This window comes from Pogona vitticeps, chromosome 2, assembly GCF_051106095.1.
Source record: "Pogona vitticeps strain Pit_001003342236 chromosome 2, PviZW2.1, whole genome shotgun sequence".
In the NCBI taxonomy this organism is placed as follows: Eukaryota; Metazoa; Chordata; class Lepidosauria; order Squamata; family Agamidae; genus Pogona; species Pogona vitticeps.
In genome coordinates, this window is record NC_135784.1 from 245,421,997 (window position 1) to 245,437,411 (window position 15,415).

The window sequence follows — 15,415 nt, forward strand, 5'->3', positions numbered from 1 at the left end:
GATAATTATGCTCTAAGAAATACAGGCTCTTCATCTCAAAAGGTCTGTTTTTTTTTCCTGGGAAAGCTCACTGACACCTTGGAGGTCCTCCAAGTTTACTTAATGCTAGCTATAAAGTAAGAAAACATTCCCTTGATGAATAAACAATTGCTATATAAAGATGACCGAGAATTTATGACTGGCTCATCTTTACATATCAATCCTATAATTACTAAATGCTCTTTACGTTAAATTTATTGAAGGGTTGCAGCAAGGAAACAAAATTCAGTATATAATAATCAACTTCCTAACAATATATGCTCTGCCCAATTATTCAAACACACCTTTGATACTGGGGAGAACAAAATACACAGTATATAGTAAAATGAGAACTAGAGCATGTATAATATAGGTTGCAATTTTATTATGCATTAGGAAGCTTATTAACTTAAAAACCAAACTGCATAGTACAAAAGGTTTGATATCTTTGCTTAAGGCGGAACAAGTTTCAAAATATATATATTTCAATTTTGTTCAGTCATTACACAATCCTTTATAAAAGCTGTATATCTGTCAACACCCTCATTACATTTATAAATACAAGATTTACACAGTACCTCATCTGGAAAAAATTAAAACTTCTTACAAATATCTACATATATTTCAATACATATAAAACATTCATAAGAGTATTTCATTAGATTTTTGTGTAATGGTCCATCTCCACTGCTGCAAAATACATAGAAATCTGTGCAATTTCATAAAAATGACTCTACAAATTATAGTATGATGCTCTGTAGAAACTAAACCATCCTTAATGTTTCTTTTGGAAAAATTATTACTTAATTATACTTCCATGAGATTCTTCAGAGTTTGATATGAGGGCTAAATACAGTTGAAAATATAGGTGATAACAGATGTGTACTAGCACTTAAGGCAGGAGTGAAATTAACAGGGATGGAAGCGCTTCATATGGCAGATTAAAAAGTGACAGACGATGCAATAAATACACACAAGTCAATGTAAATTGCCTCAGCTTCCAGTTAATTAGTTTCTGTGCTAGAACTGGCCAGATTGGGGTTGCTAGCCCGTTCAGCGAGCATCACTAATGCCTTCTATCAGCAGGGAATTATTTTTCCTCCTCTTGTTTCCAACTGGAGCCCTTTTTATACACATCTAAGTTTAAAGTCTTTGGGAATGAGGGAGGAAGAGGAGGACTGGCAAACAGGCTCCATTACAATGCTTGAATTTCTCTGGTAACACTTCATCTAAGTAGTTTTGCAATATCCAATCTACCAGACAACACATGAAGAAGAGAAAATATAGGTTTCTGACTGAGAGATTTCATAATGATCTCTATTCATCAGTAATATGTATTCATATAAAATATCTTCTCAAACTCATGAGGTCTAATAAGGGAGTAGGTACCCAATGAAAAGGAATAAATCTGAACTCTTGCCACTTCGGTACTAAACGTGGTCCGCTCACAATGACTTTGGATGCCCAGTGTTCAACTGTAGTATAATGTATTTTTCAAGACACTCTATTCCATATTCTAAGTTCAGTATTGGGATTCATAGCAGTTGCACAGATACATAAAAATAACAACTTCAGACTGTTATACAAAATACACAGTAAGTGGTGGAAATCTGCCCCCATCAGTGGCCACCTACTACATAATATACCTTAGGTGGGTGAAATGTGCAAAGCTTTTGATAGATCAAAAGCTCACTCCGATAAAGTCCTGCTCTGAATACAGAGCTCAGTGCATGGATTCTGTTTGCTTGCAGTCAACATTGCCATTAGGAAAAATCCAGTTTTCATACGCTGCTATCTTGCAGCAGTGGCTCAATGTCCTCATCGCTGCCTCGGTCTGGGTTGTTGCTCTGGATACTGCTGATGCTGTTGCTGTGCTTCCTGGTACTGCTGGCTTTACTATGCTCAGGAATGAATAAGGCAACCAGAAAAGCTAGAAGGACTGCACATGCTCCAAACAGGAAAGGCGGACCAGGTATAATGGAACTCTGTGGGGGAGGTGGAGAGAGAGAGAGAGAGAAATCAGCTATTCACAGAAGAATTTCAGAAATATAACAAAACTGCATCCAAGTTATTTATGGCCATTTGCAGATGTTGCCAAGACAGTTCTCTTGGTCACCTTATTAAACTGGCAAGCCAATTTAAATTCAGTCAAGAAACACAATTTATAGGTCTCATCCCTGATGAAGCCTTGCAAAATAGAGGCAGCACATAACCACAATATACCGTATTTGCCAGCCTGTAAGACGACTTTTTGGGCCCAAAAAACATGCCTCCAAGTACGGGGGTCGTCTTGTATGCCGGGTGCACTGAATGACGTGGGGCTGTGCTGGCCGGGGAGGAAGGCAGGCGGGCAGGCGGGCAGGCAGGCATTCAGTCTGTATGGAGGTAGGGAAGCGCAGCCTGCCATGCCTGAGCAGCCAGAGCCTGCCGCCGGGCTGCCCGCTGCCCCGCGCCGCTGCCGCTGTGCCAGCCGCACACTCACTCACCCCCTGCCCGTTTCCCTTTTCCTCCTCCTCCTCAGCCTCTTGCCTTCTTCCTCTCCCTCTCGCTGCTGAGCCAGCGCGCTCGCTCGCCCGCCCCCCACCCGTTTCCCTTTTCCTCCTCCTCCTCAGCCTCTTGCCTTCTTCCTCTCCCTCTCACTGATGAGCCAGCACGCTCACCTGCCTGCCCCCAACCGTTTCCCTTTTCCTCCTCAGCCTCTTGCTCTTCCTCGCCGTCTCGCTGCCATGCCTGAGCTGCCACTGGACTGCCCGCTGCCCCGCGCCGCTGAGCCAGCCGGCGCTCGCTCGCCCGCCGTCACCCCCCCGTTTCCCCTCTTCCTCCTCCTCCTGTTGGGGGGGTCGTCTTATACGGCAGGTCGCCTTGTGCGCTGGCAAATACGGTATGTTTGGGGCAGAGAATCCTCTACTCAGCAAGGTACCAGAAGCAAGCAACACTACAGGAACACCATCCTGTATTTTTGCCTCTGCACCAGCTGCAGACACCATGATGCGTTTTAGGACAATCCTAGTGTGAGGGGAACTGGGATGCAAACTGATTAATACATTTATACCCTGCCATTCCAATAGCACTCAAGGTGGTTTACAAACTTTTAAAAAGATTTCTCCATGACTCAGGTATTCTGGAAGGGACGACAGGAGGAGTATGGTAAGGGATGACTGTTCCCCTCCCTATGGTCTAAAACCGCACAGTAAAGTATACACAATGAACAACTGAATATACAAACAGCAGCATCAATCACCAGTTAATTCAAAACAAAAAACATATTATCAACTTTTTAAAAACATTATCAAAGGAACAGAAAGCAACAAGAAGGAAATGCAGAGCCTGCCATTGGTGATAATTTATATCTCATTTCCCAAAAGGACTCAGAAATGCTAATGAACAAATGAGAATAGTACGGTAGAAAAAGTACATTTATTCAGGCCACAGTGAGTCTGAATGTCTAATGGGATTAATTTTATGGTAGGCCTGATGAACAAAGTATCAATCTTCAGATACTTGTAAAATGTTTTTCCCAAGAAAGCAGTAACAATAGGCTTCAGGGGTGTGATGATCACAAACTGTAAATTATTAAAGATATAGGCCTACAAACAGAAGCACTGACTCAACCATAAATGTTTGAGAATTCTAACAATCCCATTATAAAGCAGCCTAAGCACATGGGCAAAGAGGAAATTCTATATAAAACAGATGCACTGTGGTGACAAGGAGAGACAATGAATCGTCTATTTATGACAAATACAGACAGAAAAATAAACATTTACTCTCAATATTCTCCTCCATCAAAGCTTTCACTCTCCCAGGAAAATAGTTGCTTACTTTGGAATGATTTTTTTTTCATGAGCCTGAATGCAATCTCAGGAAAGACACTTTTTTGGTACTGTGAAAAAAAAAATCCTTCTGCATAGCAGAAGTTTCAGATTTTCTGACAGAATAAAAATGCAAGAAGACTCATACAAAACAATAACAAAATCATGTCTGGAATAAGCTTCAAAATAATTCTTATAGAAATCCAACTGACCAGCAACCAGAAGGGGTTTAATACGAATAAACAGAAAAAAATGTCCTACACTACACTACATTCATTTATTTCTTGAGAAGATACGGTATGTACATTTCGAAATGGACCTCCTCAAATTAAGCTGTTGTTGTTGTTTAGTCGTTAAGTCATGTCTGACTCTTCGTGATGCCATGGACCAGAGCACACCAGCCCCCCGTCTTCCACTGCCTCCCGGAGTTGGGTCAAATTCATGTTGGTAGTTTCGATGACATTGTCCAACCATCTTGTCCTCTGTCGTCCCCATTTATTTATTTATTTGATTTTTATCCTGCCCTTCAAGACAGGGCGGCTCACGATAAAATTATTCATAAAAACAATTAAAACAATGATTTACTTTGACAATATTAGTATTAATCAAGATGGAAAATATGAAACAAAAGATTAAGTAGAAAGTAAAGTCAAGTATTGACAGGAGGGAAGGCCTGTCTAAAGAGCCAAGTCTTTAACTGGCTCTTAAAAAAACCTCTTGCCGTCTCCTCTTGCATTCACACTTTCCCAACATCAGGGTCTTTTCCAGGGAGTCTTCTCTTCTCATGAGATGGCCAATGTATTGGAGCCTCAGCTTCAGTATCTGTCCTTCCAGTGAGCACTCACGGTTGATTTCCTTTAGAATGGATATGTTTGTTCTCCTTGCAGGGGACTCTCAAGAGTCTCCTCCAGCACCACAATTTGAAAGCATCAATTCTTCAGTGGTCAGCCTTCTTTATGGTCCAGCTCTCACTTCCATACATCGCTACTGGAAAAACCATATCTTTCGCTATGTTGACCTTTGTTGGCAAGGTGATGTCTCTCTTTTTAAAATGCTGCCTAGGTTTGTCATTGCTTTCCTCCCAAGAAGCAGACGTCTTTTAATTTCATGGCTGCTGTCACCATCTACAGTGATCATGGAGCCCAAGAAGGTAAAATCTGTCACTGCCTCCGTATCTTCCCCTTCTATTTGCCAGGAGGTGATGGGACCAGTGGCCATGATCTTAGGTTTGTTTTTTGTTTTTTTGAACTTCAGACTATTTTTACGCTCTCCTCTTTCACCCTCATTAAGAGGTTCTTTAATTCCTCCTCACTTTCTGCCATCAGAGTGGTATCATCTGCATATCTGAGGTTGTTGGTATTTCTTCCGGCAATTTTAATTCCATCTTCAGATTCCTCCAGTCCAACCCTTTGCATGATGTATTCTGCATACAGTGGTGCCTCGCTTAACAACTGCCCCGCATTACGACGAATCCACTTTACGATGATGTTTTTGCAATTGCAATTGCGATCGCAAAACGATGGTCAAAATGAGGGAATTTCGCTTAGCGATGATCGGTTCCCTACTTCGGGAACCGATTTTCGCTTTACGACAATCAAAATGGGTTTTCAAAATGGCCACCGGGTGCTTAAAATGGCTCCCTGCTGTGTTTTAGGATGGATTCCTCGCTATACAGGCAGCAAAAATGGCCACCATATGGAGGAGCTTCGCTGGAGGGTGCGTTTTTACTCCATTGGAACGCACTGAAAAGGGTTTCAATGATTTCAATGGGGTTTTTAATTTCACTTTACGATGTTTTTGCTTAACGGCGATTTTCCTGGAACGGATTATCGTCTTTAAGTGAGGCACCACTGTATAAGTTAAATAAGCAGGGAGACAATATACAGCCTTGTCGTACTCCTTTCCCAACTTTGAACCAATCAGTTGTTCCATATCCAGTTCTAACTGTTGCTTTCTGTTCCACATATAGATTTCTCAGGAGATAGATAAGGTGGTCAAGCACTCTCATTTCTTTAAGGACTTGCCATAGTTTGCTGTCGTCCACACAGTCAAAGGCTTTTGCTTAGTCAATGAAGCAGAAGTAGATGCTTTTTCTGGAACTCTCTGGCTTTCTCCATAATCCAGTGCATGTTAGCAATTTGGTCTCTAATTCCTCTGCCCCTTCAAAATCCAGCTTGTACTTCTTAGAGTTCTCGGTCCACATACTGCAGAAGCTTACCTTGGAGGATTTTGAGCATAACCTTGCTAGTGTGTGAAGAGTGCAATTGTACGGTAGTTGGAGCATTCTTTGGCACTGCTGTTCTTTGGGATTGGGATGTAGACTGATCTTTTCCAATCCTCTGGCCACTGCTGAGTTTTCCAAACTTGCTGGCATATTGAGTGTAGCACCTTAACAGCACTGTCTTTTAAGATTTTAAATAGTTCAACTGGAATGCCATCACCTTCTCTGGCCTTATTGTTAGCCATGCTTTCTAAGGCCCACTTGACTTCACTCTCCAGGATGTCAGGCTCTAGGTCAGCAACCACACTATCTCAGTTGTCCCAGACATCCAGATCTTTCTGGTATAATTCTTCTGTGTATTCTCGCCACCTCTTCTTGGTGCTTTCTACTTCTGTTAGGTCCCTCCCATTTTTGCCCTTTATCATGTCCATCTGCACAAAATGTTCCTTTAATATCTTCAATTTCTTGAACAAATCTCTGGTTTTCCCTTTCTATTATTTTACCCTATATCTTTGCACTGTTCCTTTACGAAGGCCCTCTTGTGTCTCCTTGCTATTCTTTGGAAGTTTGCATTCAATTTTCTGTAACTTTCCTTATCTCCCTTGCATTTTGTTTCCCTTCTCTTCTCTGCTTTTTGTAAGGGCTCGTTGGACAGCCACTTTGCTTTCTTGCATTTCCTTTTCTTTGGGATGATATTTGTTGCTGCCTCCTGTACAGTGTTACGGGCCTCCATCCATAGTTCTTCAGGCTGCCCACCAAATCTAGTTCCTTATATCTGTTCTTCACTTCCACTGTGTATTCATAAGGGATTTGGTTTAGCTTATGCCTGACTACCCAGTGGTTTTTCCTACTCTCTTCAGTTTAAGCTTGAATTTTGCAATAAGAACTTGATGATCAGAGCCACAATCGGCTCCAGGTCTTCTCCATCTTTGGCTGCAGAAAATATAATCAGTCTGATTTCAGTATTGCCCATCTGGTGATGTCCATGTGTAGAGTCTCCTCTTGTGTTGTTGAAAAAGAGTGTTTGTGATGACCAGTTTGTTCTCTTGACAAGTTTCTATTAGCCTTTGCCCTGCTTCATTTTGAACTCCAAGGCCAAGCTTACCTGTTGTTCCTTTTATCTCTTTACTCCCTACTTTAGCATTCCAATCCCCCAGAATGAGAAGAACATCTTTCTTTGGTGTCAGTTCTAGACGGTGTTGTAAGTCTTCATAGAATTGGTCAATTTCAGCCTCTTCGGCATCAGTGGTTGGTGCAAAAACTTGGATTACTGTGATGTTGAAAGGTCTGCCTTGGTTTCGTACTGAAATCTTTCTATCATTTTTGAGATTACAGTTGTGTTCAAAATTATTCAGCCCCCACTGAAACTGAATGTTTTGGCCATTTTGACATTGATTTTGATCATTCAGTCATCTTGCTTACATTTACATGAAAGAGGCACTTGTAGGTCAGAGAAATATAACCTTAAGTTTATAATGAAATAACCACAAATGTCTTTTCTGTGCTCACATCATTATTAGTTTTTATTCAACCCCCAAGTGACATTCAATCTTAGTACTTAGTACAACATCCTTTTACAGTTATAACAGCTTTTAAACGTGAAGCATAGCTTGACACAAGTGTCTTGCAGCGATCTACGGGTATCTTCGCCCATTCTTCATGGGCAAAAGCCTCCAGTTCAGTCAAATTCTTAGGCTTGCGCACTGCAACTGCTTTCTTTAAGTCCCACCAGAGGTTCTCAATCGGATTTAAGTCTGGTGACTGCGATGGCCACTCCAAAATGTTCCAGCCTTTCCTCTGCAACCATGCTCTAGTGGACTTGGAGGTATGCTTGGGATCATTGTCCTGTTGAAAGGTCCAACGTCTCCCAAGCCTCAGGTGTGTGACGGACTGCATCACATTTTCATCCAATATCTCCTGGTACTGAAGAGAATTCATGGTACCTTGTACACGCTGAAGCTTCCCTGTACCTGCAGAAGCAAAACAGCCCCAAAGCATTATTGACCCTCCGCCATGCTTCACAGTAGGCAAGGTGTTCTTTTCGTCATATGCCTTGTTCTTCCTCCTCCAAACATAGCGTTGATCCATGGGCCCAAACAGTTCTAATTTTGTTTCATCAGTCCACAGAACACTATCCCACAACTTTTGTGGTTTGCCCACATGACTTTTGGCATACTGCAGTCGACTCTTCTTATTCTTGGGAGACAGCAAGGGGGTGCACCTGGGGGTTCTGGCATGGAGACCTTCATTACGCAGTGTGCGCCTTATTGTCTGAGCTGAAACTTCTATACCCATATCTGACAAATCTTTTTTCAGTTCCTCAGCAGTCACACGGGGACTTTTCACCACTCTACGCTTTAGGTAGCGCACAGCAGTCGAAGTCAGCATCTTCTTTCTTCCACGACCAGGTAGCATTTCAACAGTGCCCTTTGCCTTGAATTTGCGAATGATGCTTCCTATGGTGTCTCTTGGTATGTTTAACTTCTTTGCAATCTTCTTATAGCCATTGCCCTTCCTGTGAAGACAAATCACCTCTTCTCTTGTCTTCCTGGACCATTCTCTTGACTTCACCATGTTTGTAACCACACCAGTAAATGTCTAGAAGGAGCTGAGTATCACAGTCATTTTAAAGCTGCCTAATTGGTGCTTATTATGCTTGATTGGTGCTCAGTGACATCCACAGGTGTTTTCAATACCTGATCGAAAACACCTGAATGAACCTCTCTTCTTCAGAGTGGTAGTCTTTAAGGGGTTGAATAATTGTGGCAATGAAGAAACCACAAAAGAAACATTTACTACTGTATTACATAAACAATTGATGTTATTTTAGTTGCATTTGGTTCTTTAAAACGTCCTTGTAGGATTTCATTCTGAATACAATTCCAAATGTACACTATAGTCCCTAAACCCCTTTACAGCATTGGGGGCTGAATAATTTTGAACACAACTGTATATCCCAGTACAGCTTTTCCCACTTAAGCTGTAGAAATCTGGAATGTAGAACCACTTCTTTCATCATCTCTTATATCTACCTGACTAGTCTACTTAAGGGTGATGGAAGTTGCAGTCCCACATCTAGAGAGCCTCATGGTCCCCACCCCTAGTTTATAACCAGAATTAAGTAATCTAATTCACAAGTTTCCTCACTTGACTTCCTATCACACCAAGTTTTGAAACAGGGGTGGGAATTCAAGACACTGCTGTCAAGAATTGTTCCAAGTGAAACATTAGGAGAAGACTGCAAGAAAAATATGTCTCCATCTCTTAGACCTCATGGCCCAGGATTCTATGACTGAAAAAACACTGTTTTTCAGCCTTTAAGCAGCAATTTGGGCTAGAAATGTCTCTCTCATAGAATATTACCACTATATGAAAAAACCCCACACAGACCTCTAAAATTCCTTTGACATATAGCTAGGATGGTAGGTTTTCAAACCAGAAATGAAAGGTCACAGACTACATTGCTCAAAAACAATTTAAAACAATACACCAATTAATAATTACCTCATCAGTTGGATCCTGCATAACTGTTTTATCCTGAACAGGTGCCAACTCATTTAGCTCCACATGGAACAGAAAGAAAATAAAGCCATAAAGAGCAGGGCCAAGACCATTGCACAGGCCTCTGATTCCAGTTATTATCCCCTGAACGACACCTGTAGGGAAGCAAGTTAATAATGAAGGCCACATCATTTCCATTTGCCAATTCATTTAAAATTATAATTCGCACTTGCAGTCTGATGATTCTTAATTACCAGGTTGACCTTATTTCAAGATGATAAAGTATTTAAACATGCCTTCAAGAGAGATTAGGTGGACTGCAAATAAATACTGTAGACAGGAATAGCATAAATATGCTCTCAGAAGTAGGAGTTTCATTGTTTCCAAGTTCTTAAATGACTAGATGATGCACTTTCCATTAAAAAAAAGGATGCTCTGGTATTCCATCACCACTAGATGGCAGTAACTTCCACAATCTACAAGAACCACAAGGTGTACCGCACAGCAAAAGAATTGTGGTCCTCTTACAAGAAAGGGAAATGACCGACTGAAGTCTACATAATCTGTTCAGATACTATCACACAGATAAGTGAAGTCTGCAACTCTCTTTGACCTGCGAATTGTTTTATTCAATAATCATGCTGACCCTGCAGGGCTGACCATACTAAATATGATTTTAGTTCCCAGTCATCTCTTGAGAGCACATCCTGCTCTTAACAGGAGAAAGATTTCAGAAGCTGAAGATTAGCTAGTCATTTGCCTCCCACAGCGGAATCATCAGTGTCACAGTTAGTCATTCCTGGGAAACAGACACTGATGCCCAAAAACAGTACCAGCTGATAAACAGATTTATGCTTATCTAAACAAAGTGTGAAAGGGAGGTTCACTTCCCTCTTTTTACAAAATTGTGAAACAAGTCATCACAGGAAGATATGGCTGCACTGACTACAACAGGGATGGACAACAGACCACCAGTGGACAAAATCCGGTTCATGGCAAATCTGGATCCAGAGTGTAGTCTTTTGATCCAAGCCCCACAAACTCCAGGGTGTGCCATTTATGCATTATCTATGAGAGAGATGTGGCCCTTCACGTAAAGAGAGATTCCTCTAACCCATGGATTACCTTTTTCAAATGTGATCCTTGGAAAGAGAGTACATATAGGTTGGCTTTCTGTTACATATATACAGGAACATATAAGATACAGAATGTGTTGCTTTCCAAACGCAGATGTTTTGTTACAGTACAAAGGTATCTGGGCATGTTGGTTTTTGAAAGAGAATGGCTTTATGGAACAGTTTTCTAGAAAAATGAATTTTCTACAAGTATTCACCTTGTTGGTCCGAGTCTGCATTTCGTGACACAAGAGCACTGATTGCTGGGAAAGTAATGCTCGACATGGCGGCTACAGCTCCTGCTGCCCACATCATCCTAACAAGACATAAATCAATGTCATTATATAATCTGAAATAAAGACACTGTTCAGAAACAAAAAAACAGCCCTCAGCTGATACTGTATCTTACTGGTAGGATTACATTTAGAGCGAGGCAATGTGATATTGTTGATGTGAGGACTTGTATCCCCACGGGAAGTACTTCTAACCGCAATATTTGGAAATTACCTAACCCATGTACAAGGTGCCTCAATCAGCACGTTTCTCCACATACGTGCAGGGACAGCTGTTCGGTGGTAGTCCCATTTTATGTGGCAAATGCTACAATGTGTTACGGCTCACATGTGAAACACTGTGGGGATGTGAAGAGCTAAAGTGACTACGAGCATAATCTGTAGCCATGCTCTTAATCCTTTCCCACATAAAAGGTTTAAAATGTTAGCAAAGTGCTTTAAAATGACTAAAACTTCCAAAACAGAGATTACTGCATCCCAATTTTCCTCAAATAACCATCTACTGCTACCACTTGAGCTGCAGAAGGCATGATTTTTCTCTTTATCTACTTGACTGTGGGCTTCAGTGAGAAACGCTAACTTTAGAAGCCACCCAGACCAAAACCCCTTTAAAGTGAGAATATTTAAACACACTGGCCAGAATCCTATGACTTGTTCATGAAATGTAACTGTAATGGCATAAACCTCAGAGGTGAAACACCACTAGTTGACGAGTCAAGGCTTATATTTCCTCATCATGCCACAAGGAGCTTAATTAAGAGCAATTTGCTGTTGTACGTTACAAGACTGCACTTCAGCTGATGTATGAAACTCACAGGAGCCAGCCCACTGAAGATTTACTTATAGGAAGTAAATGAACCTTTCATTCAGCATCATGGGCATCAAACGTGGCCTACAATAATTGAAAGTGCAGTGCATCCAACAAAGACCCAGCTGCCAGATTTATTTGTACAAAGAGCACTACACCTACCAAGGCTGAGAACCGAAACCATACCACGCCAGCTGGAACATTTGAAACCCGAGGCCAAGAAGCACTGTGTTTTTGTTCCCTATAGACTTCATTAGGATGCTGAGAAAGACAGTCTACAAAAAGAAACAACATATTATGGTTGATTTTTAAAAAACAAACAAATAATAAATAAATAAATCAGTACGACATCAGAATCTTGGCATTTTAACAAAAATCTTGTTTTTAAAAGGTCTCATATATCGTTTCAGAAGCAAAATATTTCTCAAATGAATCACACTATTTGTGTAACAACTTCTTTGCTTCATGCACTTTCTGACAAGAGTCTTGAAACAAGCTAGGTCTTAAGATAAGAAAGTATTATAAGAAGAAAGGAAACACAGTCGCCAGTTTGCAAAAGCTAGGCAGAGCTATTCATGAGAGGACATTTCAGAAGTTACTCATTCATAAGGTCGCCATAACTCCAAGACAATTTGACAACTTAAGAGTGAAACGATTTAGGAACTTTCCTGATTCCACCAGATGAGGCTATGAATGAGGCAGATTCCACTAAACACTTCTATCTCGTTAATTTATTTTTTTATGGTTATAGTAGCTCTTTCCAAAACAACCAGAAGCACTGTTGTAACAATGTTTATTTATACCTTTCCTTCTAACAACCCCTATTGATACTATTTCATTTCACATATATTATGTAAATATTAAAATCTTAGTTTTGACTCTAATGCATTTCTCCACATTCCACTTGCATTTTCTTTCCATCCTTGTACCAAAAGGGACTTTTGTCTTTTTTGCCCCTTCTGCCAGGGCATTCATGTATATTTGAATACATATTTTTAACATATGTTTAACATTATTTTCTGTTTACTAACACGTTTGTGCATTTTTCATAGATACCCATTTTTACTTTATGTGAAGTATTTTATTATTGTGTGTGCTATATATGTATAGTTTTGTGCACAGTTTTGGGTGTCTTTGGAGATAAGAATGCCACATAGATGGAATACAAATGTGTATGATGGTTAGTGTCATGGGTCAACTTATAAAGAGAATGTTTATCTGCATATTATTTAAACTTTTCCTTCAAAGACAGGCACACTTTTTAAAGCATCTTGCAGACTGCAACATAGATTACTTTGGTTAACATAAATTTATTTTCGATCCTTCTTCACATCCCATTTCCTTACATTTCTTTAAATTCTGCAGCTATCTATCCCTTCATGACAGCCATGTACTTTATCTCACAAAGGTCAATTTCTTTAAGTCCTCTCCAATCAAAGAGAAACCGAGTTCAGCTTTCAGCCCAAGTGGAAAACCACAAGACAGGTACAATCATGTCCAAAAATATTGGCACCCTTGCAATTCTGTCAAAAATGCAACCCTTTTCTCAGAAAATTGTTGCAGTTGCAAATGTTTTGGTACTCACATGTTCATTTCTTTGTTTTGCGTTAGAACAACACGCACACACAAAAACAGAGAAGAAAAGTCAAATCTGATACAATCCCACACAAAAACCCAAAAATGCACTGGCCAAACTTATTGGCACCCTGTCTAAATTGTAGGAAATAATTGCTTTTCAAGCATGTGATGCTCCTTTAATTTGTATTTAGACACAGCTGTCACAAGTAAGAGGTATGGACAATATAGTAATCACACTTGCAACTAGTTAAGATGGAGAAAAGTTGACCCAACCTTTGTGTTGTGTGTGACACTGAGCTTGGAGAAAAGAATGAAGTGTAAAGAATTGTCTGTGGATTTGAGAGAGAAAAAATGTGGAAAAACATTGACAATCTCAAGGCTACAAGTCCATCTCCAGAGATCTTAATGTTCCTGTGTCCACTGTGCGCAGTATCATCAAGAGGTTTACATGCACTGTAGCTAACCCCCCTGGATGGGGACAGAAGAGCAAAATTACTGAAATATTACAACGAAGGGTTGTTCAAATGGTGGATACAGAACCCAGATTAACTTCTAAATAAATTCAAGCTGATCTGCAGACACAGGGTACAACAGTGTCAGCTCACACGATCAGACGCCATCTGAATGAAAAGGGACACTATGGTAGGAGACCCAGGAGGACACCACTGCTGACACAAAGGCATAAAAAAAAGCAAGACTGGAGTATGCCAAAACTGATGTGACAAACCCACAATCCTTCTGGGAGAACATATGGTGGACAGATGATACAAAAGTAGAGCTTTTTGGTCAATGACATCATGGCACTGTTTAAAGAAAAAGAAATGAGGAATTCAAAGAAAAGAACACAGTCCCTACAGTCAAACATGGTTTTGGGGTTGCTTTGCTGCTTCTGGCACTGGATGCATTGACTATGGGAACAGCATCATGAAATCTGATGATTACCAAAGAATTTTGGGGATGCACCATAGTGGCCAGTATCAGAAAGCTGCGTCTCCACCAGAGGTCATGGGTCTTCCAGCAGGACAATGAATTGAAACACACTTCAAAAAGCACTCAGAAATGGTTACAAACAAAGTGCTGGAGAGTTCTGAAATGGCCAGCAGTGAGTCCAGATCTGAATCACATAGAACACCTGTGGAGAGATCTCAAAACAGTAGTTGGGAGAAGGCGTCTTTCAAATCTGAAGAAGCAAGTTTGCAAAAGAAGAGTGGTCCAAAATGCCAGTAGAAAGGTGTAAGAAACTCATTCATGGTCACAGGAAGCGACTGATTTCAGTTATTTTTGCCAAAAGGGGATGCAACCAGATATTATGTTAAGGGTGCCAATAATTTTGGCCAGTGCATTTTTATGTTTCTGTGTGGGATTATATCAGATTTGACTTTTCTTCTCTGTTTTTTGTGTTGTTCCAACACAAACTAAAGAAATGAACATGTGAATACCAAAACATTTGCAACTGCCACAATTTTCTGAGAGAAGGGTTGCATTTTCTGACAGATTTTGCAATTTTTGGCTATGACTGTATTTAGTAAAAAAAATAATTTATGCTACAGATACATAGAACTGAAAGTGACATCAAAAGCGACTCATACAACTTCCTGCCAATGTTGGAAATCCACAGCATCTCTCCAGTATCAAAGTAAGCATTGTACAACATGCAAGGTCTGTTTAATGATCCATATGAAATGGAAGGGAGAGAATTTCTCAAGGGTGGCTTCCCAAATCTGGAATGCTCTCCCAGCATCTTTTTTCAAAACGCCTTTCTTTCCCCTAAGCTTTGATAATTTTGTTTAAACCAAATGCTATTTTTAAGTTACTTTTTAAAAAAATTCTAAATATGTGATTTTAAAATTACTTTAGAATGAGAATATAATCCGCTGCTTTTAGTATCATGTAGCACTGGTGTTTATGAGCTATTTTAAACAATGTATGGTACCAATTTTCACAATAAATAAACATACCCAAGCCCCTTGTCCCAGCAGCTGTATTTTAGACTAAGAATGGGATGGGATTTTTGGATTTCAAGGACTCCCACAATTCAGTGGGAAACATGCACACCCCAGGAGAAATTA

General features: G+C 40.3%; 1 protein-coding gene across 1 annotated transcript in view; it reads right to left on the reverse strand.

Moving 5' to 3' along the window:
* Positions 1-381: 381 nt before the first annotated feature.
* Positions 382-15,415, reverse strand: part of SLC71A2 (solute carrier family 71 member 2) — a 47,634-nt gene continuing 32,600 nt past the window's right edge. Inside the window, exons 9-12 of the mRNA XM_020796581.3 lie at positions 11,931-12,043; positions 10,886-10,983; positions 9,556-9,707; positions 382-2,003 (exon numbers count right to left, since the gene is read on the reverse strand). Of these exons, the coding sequence (XP_020652240.3) occupies positions 1,800-2,003; positions 9,556-9,707; positions 10,886-10,983; positions 11,931-12,043 (567 nt within the window). The 3' untranslated portion in view covers positions 382-1,799. The remainder of the gene's footprint in view (positions 2,004-9,555; positions 9,708-10,885; positions 10,984-11,930; positions 12,044-15,415) is intronic.